This window comes from Taudactylus pleione, unplaced genomic scaffold (assembly GCF_031769625.1).
Source record: "Taudactylus pleione unplaced genomic scaffold, aTauple2 ptg001607l, whole genome shotgun sequence".
NCBI classification, from domain to species: domain Eukaryota; kingdom Metazoa; phylum Chordata; class Amphibia; order Anura; family Myobatrachidae; genus Taudactylus; species Taudactylus pleione.
This window is the reverse complement of record NW_028286004.1, coordinates 491,840-508,636: the sequence shown is the minus strand read 5'-3', so window position 1 is coordinate 508,636 and position 16,797 is coordinate 491,840. Positions and strand designations below refer to the sequence as shown.

The following is a 16,797-nucleotide window of genomic DNA, read 5'->3' as shown; positions in this document are numbered from 1 at the left end:
ACAGACAGAAATCCTTCAAACATGACTTGTTGGGAAAACTTGAGGGTTAAGGTTGAGAACCACTGGTTTAGATATTGCCCTATCAGAGAATGCAGAAATTTGAAAAGCAATTTCTGCAGAGAGGTAGAGCGTTAAAAGAGCTGACAATTGTACAGTTATGAGGAAGCTTCTGAAGAGTTTAAGTTAATTTCTACTCCTTGAAATACTCCATGGCAGTCATATATTCCCATCTGTATTGTCTGTTTGAAAAGCTTCTCAAAGCAAAGAATTTAAGGAGAAATCACATTATATATACTTTTTGGGGTGGGATATTCCGGCCTCTACTTGAGACTATGGCGTTAACCCATTCATGGATTACTGCCATGGAGTATTTCATGAAAAATTAAGGTTGACCCTTTATTTGACAATGTCTCTAGCTTTGGTTTTTGACTAGTTTTGCCTCAAGGGAGGCTTTATCAAAGGACTACTCCTGTACATTTGTAATTTGGTGCTGTTGTACCATCTCTGTTCTGTACACTGGAGTCAGAAAACCTGTCGCCACTTGTAGCTTAAGCCTTGGGGACCTATGTATCAAAGCTTGATCAGAGAAAATTGAGAGAGAAAAAGTGTGTGTATATATATGTGTGTATATATATATGTGTATATATATTAGGGGTGTGCACCGGCCACTTTTCGTGTTTTGGATCTGGATCTTCCTTCGTGTTTTGGATCTGGATTGGTTTTGCCAAAACCACCCTTCCGTGTTTTGGGTTCTGGGTTTTGTGTTTTGGATCTGTATTTTTTTTAAAAAAAGCATAAAAACAGCTAAAATCACAATGTGTAGGTTTTTCTGCTCCTATGCTATTATTAACCTCAATAACCTTAATTTCCACTCGTTTCCAGTCTATTCTGAACACCTCACAATAGTGTTTTTATGTCCAAAAGGTTGCACCGAGGTAGCTGGATGACTATGCTAAGCGACACGAGTGGGCGGCACAAACACGTGACCCATCTAGGCGTGATACTGCAGTGGCAGACAGGATGCAAGTTTGAAAAACTAGGCCCCAAACTGTACATAATGCAAAGAAAAAAAAGAGGTGCAAGATGGAATTGTCCTTGGGCCCTCCCACCCACCCTTATGTTGTATAAACAGGACATGCACACTTTAACAAATCAATCATTTCAGCGCCAGGGTCTGCCACACCACTGTGGCTGAAATGATTGGTTCATTTGGGCCCCCACAAAACAAGCTGGCAATTAATGTGTCCCTGCACAAACTGGCTCTACGGAGGCAAGATGTCATCCTCATCCACCGATTCCTCACCCTCTTCAGTGTGTACATCCTCATCCTCACAAAGTATTAACTCGTCCCCACTTGAATCCACCACCACAGGTCCCTCTGTACCTTCTGGAGGCTGGTCTCCCTGGAAGAGCTGATAATTCATTTTGATGAACATCATCTTCTCCACATTCTGTGGAAGCAACCTCCTACGCCTTTCGCTGACAAGGTTCCCGGCTGCACTAAACACTCTTTCGGAGTACACACTGGAGGGGGGGCAACTCAGGTAAAATAGAGCCAGTTTGTACAGGGGCCTCCAAATTGCCTCTTTTTCCTGCCAGTACAGGTATGGACTGTCTGACATGCCTACTTGGATGCTGTCACCGATGTAATCCTCCACCATTCTGTCAATGGTGACAGTATCATATGTAGTGACAGTAGACATGTCAGAAATTGTTGCCAGGTCCTTCAGTCCGGACCAGATGTCCAAACTTGGTCCTGCCTGCCCTGCATCACCGCCAGCGGGTTGCTTAGGATACCTAAGTTTTTTCCTCGCAGCCCCAGTTGTGGGAGAAAATGAAGAAGGAGCCGTTGACGTGTCACGTTCCGCTTCAGCTGACAGTGTGTTCACCAGCAGGTCTTTGCACCTCTGCAGGCTTGTGTCGGCCGGAAAGAGGCACCACATAGGCTTTAAACCTAGGATCGAGCACGGTGGCCAAAATGTAGTGGTCTGATTTCAACAGATTGACCACCCTGGAATCCTGGCAAAGCGAATGAAGGGCTTCATCCACAAGTCCCACATGCCGAGCGGAATCGCTCCGTCTTAGCTCCTCCTTCACTTTCTCCAGCTGCTTCTGCAAAAGCTTGATGAGGGGAATGACCTGACTCAAGCTGGCAGTGTCTGAACTGACTTCACGTGTGGCAAGTTCGCAGGGCTGGAGAACCTTGCACAACACGGAAATCATTCTCCACTGCGCTTGAGTCAGGTGCATACCCCCTCCTTTGCCTATGTCATAGGTGGATGTATAGGCTTGTATGGCCTTTTGCTGCTCCTCCATCCTCTGAAGCATATAGAGGGTTGAGTTCCACCGCGTCACAACCTTTTGCTTCAGGTGATGGCAGGGCAGGTTCAAGAGTGTTTGCTGGCGCTCCAGTCTTCGGCACGCAGTCGCTGAATGGCGAAAGTGGCCAGAAATTTTTCGGGCCACCCAAAGCGTCTCCTGCACGCCCCTGTCGCTTTTCAGAAAATTCTGCACCACCAAGTTTATTGTGTGAGCAAAACATGGGACGTGCTGGAATTTGCCCAGATGTAATGCCCGCACAATATTGGTGGCGTTGTCAGATATCACAAATCCCCAGGAGAGTCTAAGTGGGGTAAGCCACTGGGCGATGATTTCCCTCAGTTTCTCTAAGAGGTTGTCGGCTGTGTGTCTCTTACTGAAACCGGTGATACACAGCGTAGCCTGCCTTGTAACGAGCTGGCGTTTCTGAGATGCTGCTACTGGTGACGCTGCTGCTGTTGCTGCGTAAGGTGATACATCTACCCAGTGGGCTGTCAGTCATATAGTCCTTAGTCTGCCCTGTTCCACTTGTCCACATGTCCGTGGTTAAGTGGACATTGTGTACAACGGCATTTTTCAGGACACTGAGGACACTTTTTCTGACGTTTCTGTACAGTCTCGGTATCGCCTGCCTAGTGAAGTGGAATCTAGACGGGATTTGGAACCGGGGACACACTACCTCCATCAATTGTCTAAATCCCACTGCACTAATGGCGGATACCGGACGCACGTCTAACACCAACATAGCAGTCAAGGCCTCAGTTATACGTTTTGCTTCAGGATGACTGCTGTCGTACTTCATCCTCCTCGCTAAGGACTGTTGGAGGGTCAATTGTTTAGTAAAAGTAGTGGTGTTCCTACTTCCTCTCTGGGATGATGAACGACTCCCAGCAGCAGCAACAGCAGCAGCGGCAGCAGTAGGCGTAGCAATGCAGGATCCTCTGGAGGAATCCCAGATAGGAGAGTCAGTCATGCCAGTGACATGGCCTGCAGGACTACTTCCGATCCTGACTAAGGAGGAAATTGACGAGGAGGGAGTTGACGGTGTGGTTTGCAGGCGCTTGGATACAACAGGACAACTGGATTTAGGTGTCCCTGGACTGCTTACGGTCTTAGCCAAAGTTTCTGAACTTGACAGTAACTTTTTATGAACGCGCTGCAGGTGCCGTATAAGGGAGGATGTTCCTAGGTGGTTGACGTCACTACCCCTACTTATTTCACCTTTACATATGGTACATATGGCAAGACAGTTGTTGTCCGGATTTGGATAGAAATATTGCCAGACCAAAGAGGTGGAATGTTTGGTCTTCTGCCCAGGCATGACCGTGATGGGCTTTTTCATCCCACGGACAACAACTGTCTCCCCCGGAGCCTGATTTAAACAAACCACATCACCATTAGAATCCTCCTCGCCAACTTCCTCCTCAGCGCCAGCTACACCAGTATCCTCGTCCTGTTGTACTTCAACAGTGACATCTTCAATTTGCATATCAGCAAGTGGACTGTGGGTGCTCCTTTCAGCACTTGCAGGGGGCGTGCAAATGGTGGAAAGAGCCACCTCTTCCCGTCCAGTGCTGGGAAGGTCAGGCATCGCAACCACCACCACACTTGGACTCTCCTTGGGGATTTGTGATATCTTCTTAGAAAGCACAGTTCTTCGCTGTGCTTTTGCCAGCTTAACTCTTTTGATTTTTTTAGTGGGAGGAGGGCTTCCATCGTCATGTGAAGCTGAACCACTAGTCATGAACATACTAGGGATCGACCTTAGAAGTTCCTTGCCACTCCGTGTTGTAAATGGCATATTGGCAAGTTTACGTTTCTCTTCAGCTGATTTAAATGTCTTTTTCAAGGTCATTTTCCTGAACTTTGCCATTTGGGATTGTATGTGCCCTCTACTATGACATTGGGCATCGGCCTTGGCAGACGACGTTGATGGCATGTTATCGTCTGTCATGACTAGTGGCAGCAGCTTCAGCACTAGGAGGAAGTGGTTCTTGATCTTTCTCTATTTTATTTTTATCGGAGAAAGTTTCCTCCATTTATGTTATATCGATTTGATATATACGTGCGGCTAAACACAGAATATAATTTTTTTTTTGGACTGGAGTGTACTTTGGGGGTTACAGCACCCTTTAACGGTCAAGCCAGCCGGCCCTTTACTTATGACACAGGCGCACGCTTGGCACTACTTTGTTGATGCACGTGCGGCTACTGCGCACACAATTCACAAACACAGAAAATAATTTTTTTTTTAGCACTTGGGGGGAGCACCCCTGATGGACAGAGCACACCCTGGACAACACTACAGCACCCCTTTAGGACTGGGACACTGCACAGGACTTTGGAGTGGACACAGCCCCTATGGAGAACTGACTGCACAACACAGTCCAGCCAGCCCCTATGGACTTTGAAGTAGTGGACAACAGCAGCACTACACTACACAGCCCTAACTCCCACCCTCCCTCTTCACTGTCCACAGCCGAGTGAGAAAATGGCGCCGACGCGGGTACCTTATATAGGATCCAAAACCCGCAAGACTCGGAAGGCGGGATGATGACGTTTTGCCTCGATTTCAGATCCGAGTCAGGCGGGAAAAGTCGAGCCTGACTCGGATCGGACTCGGATCGGGGGGGTTCGGATTTCAGAAATCCGAACCCGCTCACCCCTAGTATATATATATTGTATGTATGTATGTATGTGTGTGTGTATGTATATATATATATATATATATATATATATTTTTTTTTTTATATGTATGTCAGGTGCATAAATATTGGGACATTGACAGAGTTTTCATATTTTGGCCTCTATTCACCACCACAATGGCTTTGAAACAAACAAGATGTGCTTTAACTGTAGACTTTCAGATTTAATTTGAGGGTAATTACATCCAAATCAGGTGAACGGTGTAGGAATTACAACGGTTTCTATATTTATTTTATTTATTTATTTATTTATTAACAGTTTCTTATATAGTGCAGCATATTCCGTTGCGCTTTACAATTGGAAACATTGATAGAACAAAACAGGGTAATAACAGACAGACATAGAGGTAAGAGGGCCCTGCTTGCAAGCTTACAATCTATAGGGAAACAGGCATTGATACACAAGGATAGGTGCTATATATATTGCAATTTGGTCTGGCCAGAATGCAGAGTTTCTTGGTGGGCTGCATGATCCAGTCACATAGGAATGTCGGCAAAATGTCAGGAGTATGTGAAAGAAAGACAATATGTGAGGTTATGTGTGGACTGTGAGAGGGGATGTGATAAGACATGGAAGCTATGAAGGTTATGTGGTCGGTTCTGGAATCTGATAAGCTTGTCTGAAGAGGTGAGTTTTCAGGGAACGCTTGAAGGATTGAAGAGTAGAGGTAAGTCTTATTGTGTGTGGTAAGGCATTCCATAGAGTGGGTGCAGCCCGAAGAAAGTCCTGTAACCGTAAATGGGAGCAAGTAATGCGTGGGGATGAGAGATGCAGATCTTGTGCTGAGCGGAGAGGTCGGGTTGGGAGATATTTTGAGATGAGTGAAGAGATGTATGTTGGTGTAATTCGGTTAATGGCCTTATGTGTAAGTAACAGTATTTTGTATTGAATACGGTAGAAAACCGGCAACCAATGGAGGGACTGACAGAGCGGGGCAGCAGACGATGAACGTTTGGCAAGGAAGATAAGCCTCGCAGCTGCATTCATAATGGATTGTAATGGCGATAGCCTGTTTTTGGGAAGACCAGTAAGGAGACTATTGCAATAGTCAATGCGGGAAATAATGAGTGCATGGATTAGAGTTTTTGCAGTGTCTTGTGTGAGATATGGTCGAATTTTGTATATGTTTTTTAGATGTATGTAACATGATTTTGAGACAGATTGAATGTGGGGAACAAAGGACAATTCAGAATCAAGGATGACACCAAGGCAGCGAGCTTTTGGGGTGGGGTGGATTGTTGAGTTATCAACAGTGATAAAGAGATCAGATTGGTAACTGTTATTGGCCGGTGGAAATATAATTAATTCTGTTTTAGAAATATTAAGTTTCAGGTAGCGAGATGACATCCAAGATGAAATGGCAGAAATACATTCAGTGACACGGACCAATACAGATGGTGATAAATCTGGAGAGGATAGGTAGATTTGAGTATCATCCGCATACAGATGGTACTGAAATCCAAAAGAGCGGATTAGTTTGCCAAGAGAGGTGGTATAGATTGAGAATAGCAAAGGACCTAAGACAGAGCCTTGCGGTACTCCAACTGATAGAGGTAGCGAAGAGGAGGCAGAATCAGAAAAACGAACAGAAAAAGAGCGATCAGATAGGTAGGAAGAGAACCAAGAAAGGGCTGTGTCCTTAAGACCTAGGGATTGTAATGTTTGTACGAGAAGAGAGTGGTCAACAGTGTCAAAAGCAGCAGAGAGATCTAGAAGAATTAGAAGTGAGTAATGGCCTTTAGCCTTGGCAGTGACCAAATCATTTACTACCTTAGTCAGTGCTGTCTCTGTGGAGTGCTGGGAACGGAAGCCAGACTGAAGTGGGTCCAATAAGTTGTGGGTGTTAAAGTGTGTGAGGCGGGTGTAGACAAGTCTCTCCAGTAGCTTGGAGGGGCATGGGAGCTGGGAGATAGGACGGTAATTAGAGAGAGTGTTAGGGTCAGAATTTTGTTTTTTCAGAATGGGAGTAATCACTGCATGCTTAAACAGTGATGGAAAGATGCCAGTAGAAAGAGAGAGATTACAGATTTTAGTTAGGGTTGGGATGAGCACAGGAGACAGAGCTTTACTAATTTGTGAGGGTATAGGATCTAGAGGAGAGGTAATAGAGTAGGAGGATGAGAAGAGTGTAGATACTTCATCTTCATTTGTGGGGTCAAATGAAGAGAATGTGCCAGAGGGTTCAGGTAGGGAATTGAGTAGGTCACTAGCTGAGCAAGAGAATAACATTTCATTTCAGATATTATCAATCTTGTCCTTGAAATAGGAAGCAAGATCTTGTGCACAGATAGTAGCAGGTGGCTTGGGTGAGGGAGGGGTAAGAAGCAGTTTAAATGTATTAAAAAGTCGCTTGGGGTTAGAGGCTTGAGCAGAGATTAGAGATTGGAAATATATTTGCTTGGCAGTGTCCAGAGCAGTACGATAAGAGTTCTATATGTGCCTCCTGCTTTTTAAGGGGCCAAAAGTAATGGGACGATCAACTCAAAGCTATTTCATGGACAGGTGTGGGCTATTCCCTCGTTATTTCATTATCAATTAAGCAGGTAAAAGGTCTGGAGTTGATTCTAGGTGTGACATTTGCATTTGGAATCAGTTGCTGTCGACTCTCAATATGAGATCCAAAGAGTTGTCACTATCAGTGAAGCAAGCCATCATTAGGCTGAAAAATCAAAACAAACCCAACAGAGATAGCAAAAATATTAGGTGTGGCCAAATCAACTGTTTGGAACATTCTAAAAAAGAGAGAATGCATCGGAGAGCTCAGCAACACCGAAAGACCCAGAAGACCACGGAAAACAACTGTGGTGGATGACAGAAGAACTATTTCCCTGGTGAAGAAAAACCCCTTTAACAACAGTTGGCCAAATCAAGAACACTCTCCAGGAGGTAGGTGTATATGTGTCAAAGTCAACAATCAAGAGAAGACTTCACAAGAGTGGATATAGAGGGTTCACCACAAAATGCAAACCACAAAGCCACAAAAACAGGAAGACCAGATTAGAGTTTGCCAAACAACATCTAAAAAAGCCATTACAGTTCTGGAACAACATCCTATGGACAGATGAGACAAAGATCAACTTGTACCAGAGTGATGGGAAGAGAAGGAAAGGAACTGCTCATGATCCAAAACATACCACCTCATCAGTGAAGCATGGTGGTGGTAGTGTCATGGCGTGGGCATGTATGGCTGCCAATGGAACTGGTTCCCTTGTATTTATTGATTGTGACTGCTGACAAAAGCAGCAGAATGAATTCTGAAGTGTTTCGGGCAATATTATATTCTCATATTCAGTCAAATGCTTCAGAACTCATTGGACGGCGCTTCACAGTGCAGATGAACAATGACCCGAAGCATACTGCAAAAGCAACCAAAGAGTTTTTTAAGGCTAAAAAGTGGAATGTCATGCAATGGCCAAGTCAATCCCCTGACCTGAATTCGATTGAGCATGCATTTCACTTGATGGAAACAAAACTGAAGGGAAAATGCCCCAAGAACAAGCAGGACCTGAAGACATTTGCAGTAGAGGCTTGGCAATGCATCACCAGGGATGAAACCGTGTCTGGTGATGTCTATGCGTTCCAGACTTCAGGCTGTAATTGCCTGCAAAGGATTTGCAACAAAGTATTAAAAAGTGAAAGTTAGATTTAGGATTGTTTAGTTTGTCCCATTACTTTTGGCCCCTTAAAAAGTGGGAGGCACATATAGAAACCGTTGTAATTCCTACACTGTTCACCTCATTTGGATGTAATTACCCTCAAATTAAATGTGAAAGTCTGCAGTTAAAGCACATCTTGTTTGTTTCATTTCAAAGCCATTATAGTGGTGAATAGAGGCCAAAATATGAAAATTCTGTCAATGTCCCAATATTTATGCACCTGACTGTGTGTATGTATGTATGTGTGTATATATATATATATATATATATATATATATATATATATATATATATATATATATATATATATATATATATATATATATAAATATAAATTTTTTTTTTTTTTTTTTCTATCCATTTACTGTTCTGATTATTTTTATACAGCGGTTTATAGATTACCTTATTCTAGATATGATAACTTATTGTTATGTTGTATAATTTGTTTTTATTAAATGTTGTGTTATTCAGTAAATCTATTGTCTTAATTACATCATTCTGCCATACCTCTGTTTTCACACTAAGTGCAGCACCACTCTATTGCTTGTATGTTGTTCATATTTCTTGTTACGCATTCTAGTGAGTGTCTACAAACGTCTGCAGATGGTTGTACTGTTTTTTTTTTTTTTTTTTTTTTTTTATATTTCTGTTTTGATCATTAATAGATTTGACCTATATGGTCCTTCATTAGCAAGTGGACTCATAAGTTATTGACTAGATGCCTTTTAACTTTGCCTAGCACAGGAATGTGTTCCAGGGATGGCAATAAGCGACCATCCAGCTGTTGTTGAACTACACATCCCAGTATGCCTGTCAACTGTTTTAACATGACCAAATAGCATAACTGGCAGGGCATGCTGGGATGTATAGTTCTATAACAGCTGGGGGGGCTTATTGCCCACCCCTATAAGACACTGAGCTGGGGGATTCTTTGTCTTGCTCAAAGCACTCTGTGCAGGCTTCAAGTAAATTACATTTTCCATCTCCTAGGCCAGCTTTTGGCCTTGCCATAACTATGACCTCACATATGCCATCTAACCATATAATTGTGATCCAGTGCGAATACGACAAATGTAATGGATAGGAAAACCTATTTTGTTCTGAAAAAGTGGTAACCATACAGATGCCTTGAGTTGCATCCAAACCTCAATTGTATTCATATAATATGTTTTCTGCAATTGTACAAAGAATATGAGGGAGAGGAGAAACATTGACAACTTTAGTGTATGATGAACTAGGTAATGGTGTTTTTCTTTTGGATATATATATATATATATATATATATATATATATATATATATATATATATATATATATATATATATATATATATATATTTAAATAAATAATATATATATTATTTTTTTTTATGCTGTCAAACAGTCACAAAAGCACTCTATGTGTAGGGTAACTTACTAACTTCCTTTTGGTTTTAATACTCAGGCTAGAATTGACAGGAAAGTAAATGTACCAGTGCCTTTTTTGTAATATGACCTTTACTGAATAGCCTCCTCGTTTTTATAAGTGTAATAGATTTATTGTCTCTTCAGAAACTTGAAAGTGGAAAAAGAAGTGGAAGAAAGAAAACTCCAAAAAAACAGGTAAGATTAAGGGAATTTTCTGCAGTTTTAACAAATATTTTCTTTTTATTTTATTTTTTTGACATGTGAACACTTGAATTTTTTTTTTTTTTTTTTCTGGTGATAGACAAGTGACCAAACTGTTCAGAATAATGTAGACCACTGAATGTGTAGTCTTTGGGGGAGGGCACAAGAACTTGAGGCCTACCCACTGGCCTAATATGTGTGTTTTTGTACTAGCAGTTTAAAGGTTGAGGACTCTACAATTGTCTACTTTTTTGGGGGGGGACCACCTTAATTTGGTTCTTGTCTGCATACTTGAGTCTTATGTCAAAATAATACTATAACAGTCAACTGAATACTATTCTCCTAAATTAAAGCACTTAATTGACTTTCATATTTCTTACTTTGTCCTTCTACTAAACAAAATCATTAACTTTTGTATTGTCATTATAATAGGTTATTTCATGAAATTTCTTTCTTCCCAGGAAGAAGAGGGGGGCACCGCAGACTCCTCAGAAGACCAGTGACCTCAATTCAATGTCACATTTCCTCTTCCTTCTCCCAAACCTATTCTTCCTGCTGTAGTCCACCTATATAGTGACAAATGTATAGCACCATTTAAAAAAAAAAAAAACCTCGTCTGACATAACTATTTATGCCTCCTGCTGCAATACTCAGGTCATTATTAGTGCTGGCAGTCTTACTGGAGCCTGCTGTGCTAGTACACATTTGAACATATGCCTTTCTTCAATAATTCACTGCCAGCATGTATTCTAGTCGAATAATAATGAATTGGCTACCTAAATACCTTAAGTTCCTGCACACTAATTTATTTTTATTTATTTTTTTGAGTATGTCATTGGATCAACTTTCAAAACTAATCTACTTTAGACCACTTTAGACCTTTCTAAGCTACATCAGCCAAATCAGTCACTTATATATTACCTGTGGATAACCTATTCCATTCTTTAGCATTTAAGAAAGGAGTCCATATCAAGATCTTCTCAGGCAATGCCCACATACACCTCTAGCCAGAAACTTGATGTGAATCTATAATATACGCCTAGTTTTGCCACTTATAGTGGTACTACTGTCAATGCGAACTGTGTAAATGGTGCTGTATTTTTGACCATAAGTCCATAAACTCTTGCACTAGGTTTTTTGGGATTTTTAATTTTTTTTGTAGGCATGCATTTCATATTGTCATATACACATCCTTTAACTAGTTAATTTTAAATCTAATTTCCTAAACTGAAGGAGAGCAGATTTTGCAGTGGTGGTTCCGACTGAACACACCTACTTTGATTATAGGTTAAAGATCTGTAACTGGAGAAACTATGTATAAAGAGGACAGATTTTACTGTATTGACAAGGACACTAAATGTTAAATGATTAATGATTGTGTTTGAGCAATTTGTGCTTCTATGTTTTATGTGCACAAAGACAAAGTGGTAGGTTTGTTTTACCAAGCTAATGTTTCCAAATTCTAGACCCCTCTACTGCTGTAAGACCATATGTCAATTAAATGTGCCCATTTGGGGTCAGGGACACAGTCTGGTCTTGGGGAAAACACTATATTAGATTATATGGTTTACTTAATTACAATAAAGTTCACATTTTTAGTGCAATTATGACTCTTGACTACTTGTGTTTTTAACTTTAAACATTGAAACTTCATCTCTTGTGCTCATTACTGAGCATAGTAGCCAGCTTTTCTGAGTCAATGATTTAAATTAAAGTCTGCCTCAACACTATACTTGGCATTTCACCTTCTAGTAAAAAGTTATTAGGGTCCACTTTTATGTAGAACATTTATTCTAAGACCAGAATAACAAACTAATTTCTTTTAAGGTCACTCTGAATGACTGATTTGTTCTAGACTAATATTAGAAGGCAAATCCACAGAACAGGATGCTTTCTGAAGTCCATAGCTTTGGTGTTTTGACGGAGTACAGTGTTCGATATCTGTTTAATTAGCCAGATAGCAGTAAATCTTAGTGGGGGTGGATGAGAACAGTGGCATAGCCAGGTTTTGAAGTGAATGGGAAAAGTGTAAAAAAAGACCCAATAGTTAGTCTCTTGCATTTCAGCAGCACATTTTGATAATTTTGTAACATCGCAGACTGTAGGCGGATTTTGGCAGTCAGGTAGCCAATTAGATTGCTGGGCTCCTATTCAAATAGTTAGGAGCAGGGTGCCAGCTGGCTAAAAGATAGCCTAGGGCTCTCAAAGATTAAATTAGGCAATTAGCTATTTTGGGTCACAAGGCGAGCCACCACCAGCCAGAACCCAGATAAGCTGTACTCAAGGCTGTTTTATTTTTCCTTCCTTTTTGCAGTGTCACAAATTGGTATTTACTTGAATAAAATTTTTGCCAAATGGACCATTAGTGTTAACATTTTACAAATAAACTTCAAGTGGGTGCAGTCGAGTAAGAAATAGTGTAAAATAAGTTACTTGCAGCCAATATACTGTTTCCAAGTGTCAGTGGACTAGTTCAGTGGACTAGCTGAATGGAAACTGCAGAAGCCTATGACGTTATACAGTCACAAAATTTTAAGTATAAAGTTAATTGGTTATAAATTACGAGGAGCTGATTTAGCTAAAAGTTCTGACCAGAGTATTATGTAATGTATCCTCTTGCAGGATCTCCCTCCTCCCCCATGCTATCTGTGAAAATCATTTGCACAACTGCTTGGTATCTCCGAAGTATCCAATACACTAATAGCACTTAGTTAGGGGGAGATGTGTTAATGCTTAGAGGGAAAGTAAAGAAGTTGCTCATAATAACCAATGACCTTGTAATTGTCATTTTTCTAGCAGTCTGTAAAATCACAGAACTTGGTTGGTATGGGCAACTTCTCAACTTTATCTCTAGAAGATTTGATAAATAACCCCCTTAAGGGTTTATTACTAAGACTTTTCCAGCACATTTTGGAGTGAGATTTAAAACAGTAAATCATACTTACCGACTTAGGGCGTTATTCAATTAGTTTTGCCTCAACAATAAAGTTCCGACTACCCGACTTTTTGCCTAATTTGCGTGTTTTGGACACGGAATCTTATCGTGCGCGTCCCCGCTTATCGCCCTATTCAATTACTACCCAGTCTAAGCCGGCAAGCAGTGAATGTAAAACAGGCGAAAAGTACTGTCAGAACAGGGGAAATCAGTCTGTACCTCCCAAAAAATATGCACTAACATTGGGAATCAATGTAGAAGTGTTCCAATAGCCCAAATAAAACTACTTGGGGTACTGAAGTTGTTTAAAATCTTTATTAGCGTCATTGTAAAAGTGGTGAAGAATGGCAATAAACAGTATTTTTTGGTGAAATTAATTAGTCCAGTCAAATGTGGGGTACTTGAAAATGGGTGCTAGCATCTTTTAAATTCTCTAAAGTGAAGTATAAAAAAAATGTGAAAAATGCACTTGTTGCATGCACCTGCAAACCCAAAAACACCTGACCCATCCTTTCAGATCCCTAAAGCTATTTCGCTAGTTTTTATGCTTGTCCCCCCACTTTTTTTTACTTTTTCACCTCCAAAATGAAAGTACTTTTTTGGGGTGTTAAGTTTTCCCCTGGATATTTTGACAGTTGTCCTTTGGGGGGCTGTCAAAATATCCCCACGTTTGCACCCCAAAATAAAAATGTTGCACTTTACTCTTGCTATTCTTAGGTGAATCTTTTCACCTATTACACTGCATTGACTTTCTGCGTAGGCGAAAACTCGCTGGAATGGAATTTGGAGATAAGTTCTGACCACTCGAAGCCCCGATCCGCAATACTTTTCCACGGAAAACGGCTTTTCGCTTCTAATTGAATTCGGCCCACAGTAGTCAAAGGGGAGGCTGTAATTACCCAGACTGTCATTACAATGGATAAAAGGAGATCAACAGATTTTTAAATTAGGTGGTATAGAAAAGAAATTGCTATTTACTGTAGTAATGTAAATGTACAATTTATTACTACTGAATTGCTTTCTTATTCTATTCCTTTGTGTGTTTAGCCCTCCATCCAACCTTCAGCAGGAAAACACTTTCATAGCAGATATCAAGCACCAACAACATGGTTCCCTATAGTCAGATCTTCCATTTGGCAAGCTTGGCTTATCTTGACCTATTTTTTTTTTTTTTTTTTTTTTCAATTGTCATATGGAGGGGTTAAGGCAGGGGTAGTCAACCTCTGTCCTCGAGAGCTACCAACAGTTCACATTTTCCTGATCACCTAGCTGGTGCACAGGTGTAGTAATTACTCACCAACACATTGGAAAAGATCCACAGGTGAAGCTAATTATTTCACTTGTTCTGTGAGGAGTCCTGGAAAATATGCACTGTTGGTAGTTCACGAGGACCAGGGTTGGCTACCCCTGGTTCTAAACCAGTGTATTGTCTAGGAGCCCCATGGGATCTTAATCTGACTCAGCACTACCCTGCACACAGCCAAACCCGCTCGAAGAGCATAAAAATTCCTGGCCAATCACAATATTTATCACGGTTCAAAGGGGGAATTGGCAACAAAAAGGGTGCCACAGGAATGAATGTGAATGACTGGCACACATTTCAGCACAGGGTTCACTTACCTACAAGGTGTAAAGTCCTCCCTCCTGGGTGTGGTTCAATAGATCGCCGATAAAAATGCCTACAGTGTATAGGTCGACACCAAATGGTTGACAGGTACAAAAGGTCGACACAAAATGTCTATGGATGTAGGTCGATGTGGAAAAAAAGGTCAATATGGGTATGGTTGATATAAAAATGGTCATCGCATCGTGTTTTTTTTTTCTTTTTCCCCTAACCCTACTCTTCACCATAACCTGAAATTCCTCCCCTGTGCCTAAACCTAACCATCGGTAAGTGCCTAATTCTAACTATCCCTCCTAGTGCCAAACCTAAACCCCTGGTAGGTACCTAAACAAAACAAACACATGTTGACCATTTTTGTTTACTATTGCCATGTAGACCTATTGTCACTGTTGATATATTGGCTGTTGAGTTATTGCTTGTCGATCTTTTTAATCGATGAGAATTGAGAATGGGGATTCTATCTCCCTTTAATGGCACAGCTGTAGTCTGACTTTGGAAAACTATCAAATGTCTCTCGATCAAGGCATGTATTTAAGAATAATCGCAATAGAGTAACTGACACTTGTAATAGGGTGTCTGCTTTGGTAAATTGTGAGTTTTGTGCTAAACTCGCAATTTTTCACTACTCTCCAATGTAATAGGGTGTCAGTTCAATAGAACTCTCATTTTTTTTCAGTTACTAAAAAACCCCATTCTCAAAATTGCATCCAGATGTTTTCCCATTTAAAACAATCAACTTGCCCAATGTAATAGGATGCGAGTTTCAGACTCGCAAAAGAGATAACCAAAGGTCCCCAAATAATATTATTCCATATGGGATTCAATACCAATGTGGATTAAAGGCATTTGTAAAATATCATTATAGCTGAAATATAAATATATAGGACTTCCAAGAATAAAACTATTATCATTTATTTATATTGCGCCACAAGTGTTCCGCAGCACCTTACAAAGTACATAAACAAATAAGTAACCAGTGACTTACAATACAAAGCAGGACATGGCTGCTTATGTGGGCGTAAAGGTTGCTAATATAACTGTTTATTATACATGTCCGAGTGTAAGTTGCCCTAGTGGGGAGTAAGATCAATTAACTATATAAGGTAATTTTATTTAATATATATATATATATATATATATATATATATATATATATATATATATATATATTCAAGCGAAGAACATGTATTGATTTTTTTTTTTTTTCATATACCAATAAGATGAAGAGAACACACTGAACTATGCCCGTTTCAAGGGAGAGCTGCCAGCAAAAATGGCAGCCGCCAAACTACAGCGGAAGTGAGGTTTCCTAGAATATTGACTCTGCTACAATCGGCAGTAGAAATACAGCTAGAAGTATCCGCTAATGAAGTATGCCAGAGAGCCGCCAATGGAGTGTGGAGGCATCGATAAGAGACTGATATCTATAAGCCTGACGTGTTACCAACCATACAATAGGCGGCCATCGCTTCCGCCTATTGTAAGTAATAAACCGGAACCAGAAGTGATGAATTGGACTTTAGCAGCAATTACAATTTCTGTATAAAAAGGCTTCTTCAGGATAAATGGAGTAATGTACTCTCATCGAAGACCTAACAGGTGAAACGCATTGAGGAGGATAAGGGGACCCTCTATGCTTAGCCCAGACACCAGTCGGCCAGCAGACCCATCATTGGACAATGGAGCCGCTCTTGGATAAAGCACCTTATTAAGAGGTACCAAGTAATTTGAGACTGTACATTGAACATTTGCTGTGTTTATAACTCTGGGTTTGATGAATTACACTGCAAAAACCTGGAAGTATATGAGAATTGAACACTGACCAATTACAAGCCGGGTGCAGATGTTTAGTATCTAAACAGCTGATTACAATAATATTCTCAAACAAAGTAAAATGCCTAATTGGGTGTATTCCGGTTTATACCAACATATACAGTATATGAGCAATGC

At 40.7% G+C, this 16,797-nt stretch overlaps 1 protein-coding gene across 6 annotated transcripts in view; it reads left to right on the top strand.

Annotated features, from left to right (window-relative positions):
• HMGA1 (high mobility group AT-hook 1) overlaps positions 1-11,892 on the top strand; it is an 80,913-nt gene extending 69,021 nt beyond the window's left edge. For 5 of the 6 annotated variants that reach the window (XM_088464190.1, XM_088464189.1, XM_088464192.1 and 2 more), the window contains 2 exons: positions 10,215-10,282; positions 10,750-11,892. In XM_088464190.1, the coding sequence (XP_088320316.1) occupies positions 10,215-10,282; positions 10,750-10,849 (168 nt within the window). In that variant the 3' untranslated portion in view covers positions 10,850-11,892. The remainder of the gene's footprint in view (positions 1-10,214; positions 10,283-10,749) is intronic. The other variant, XM_088464193.1, reaches the window with a different exon arrangement.
• Positions 11,893-16,797: the final 4,905 nt, after the last annotated feature.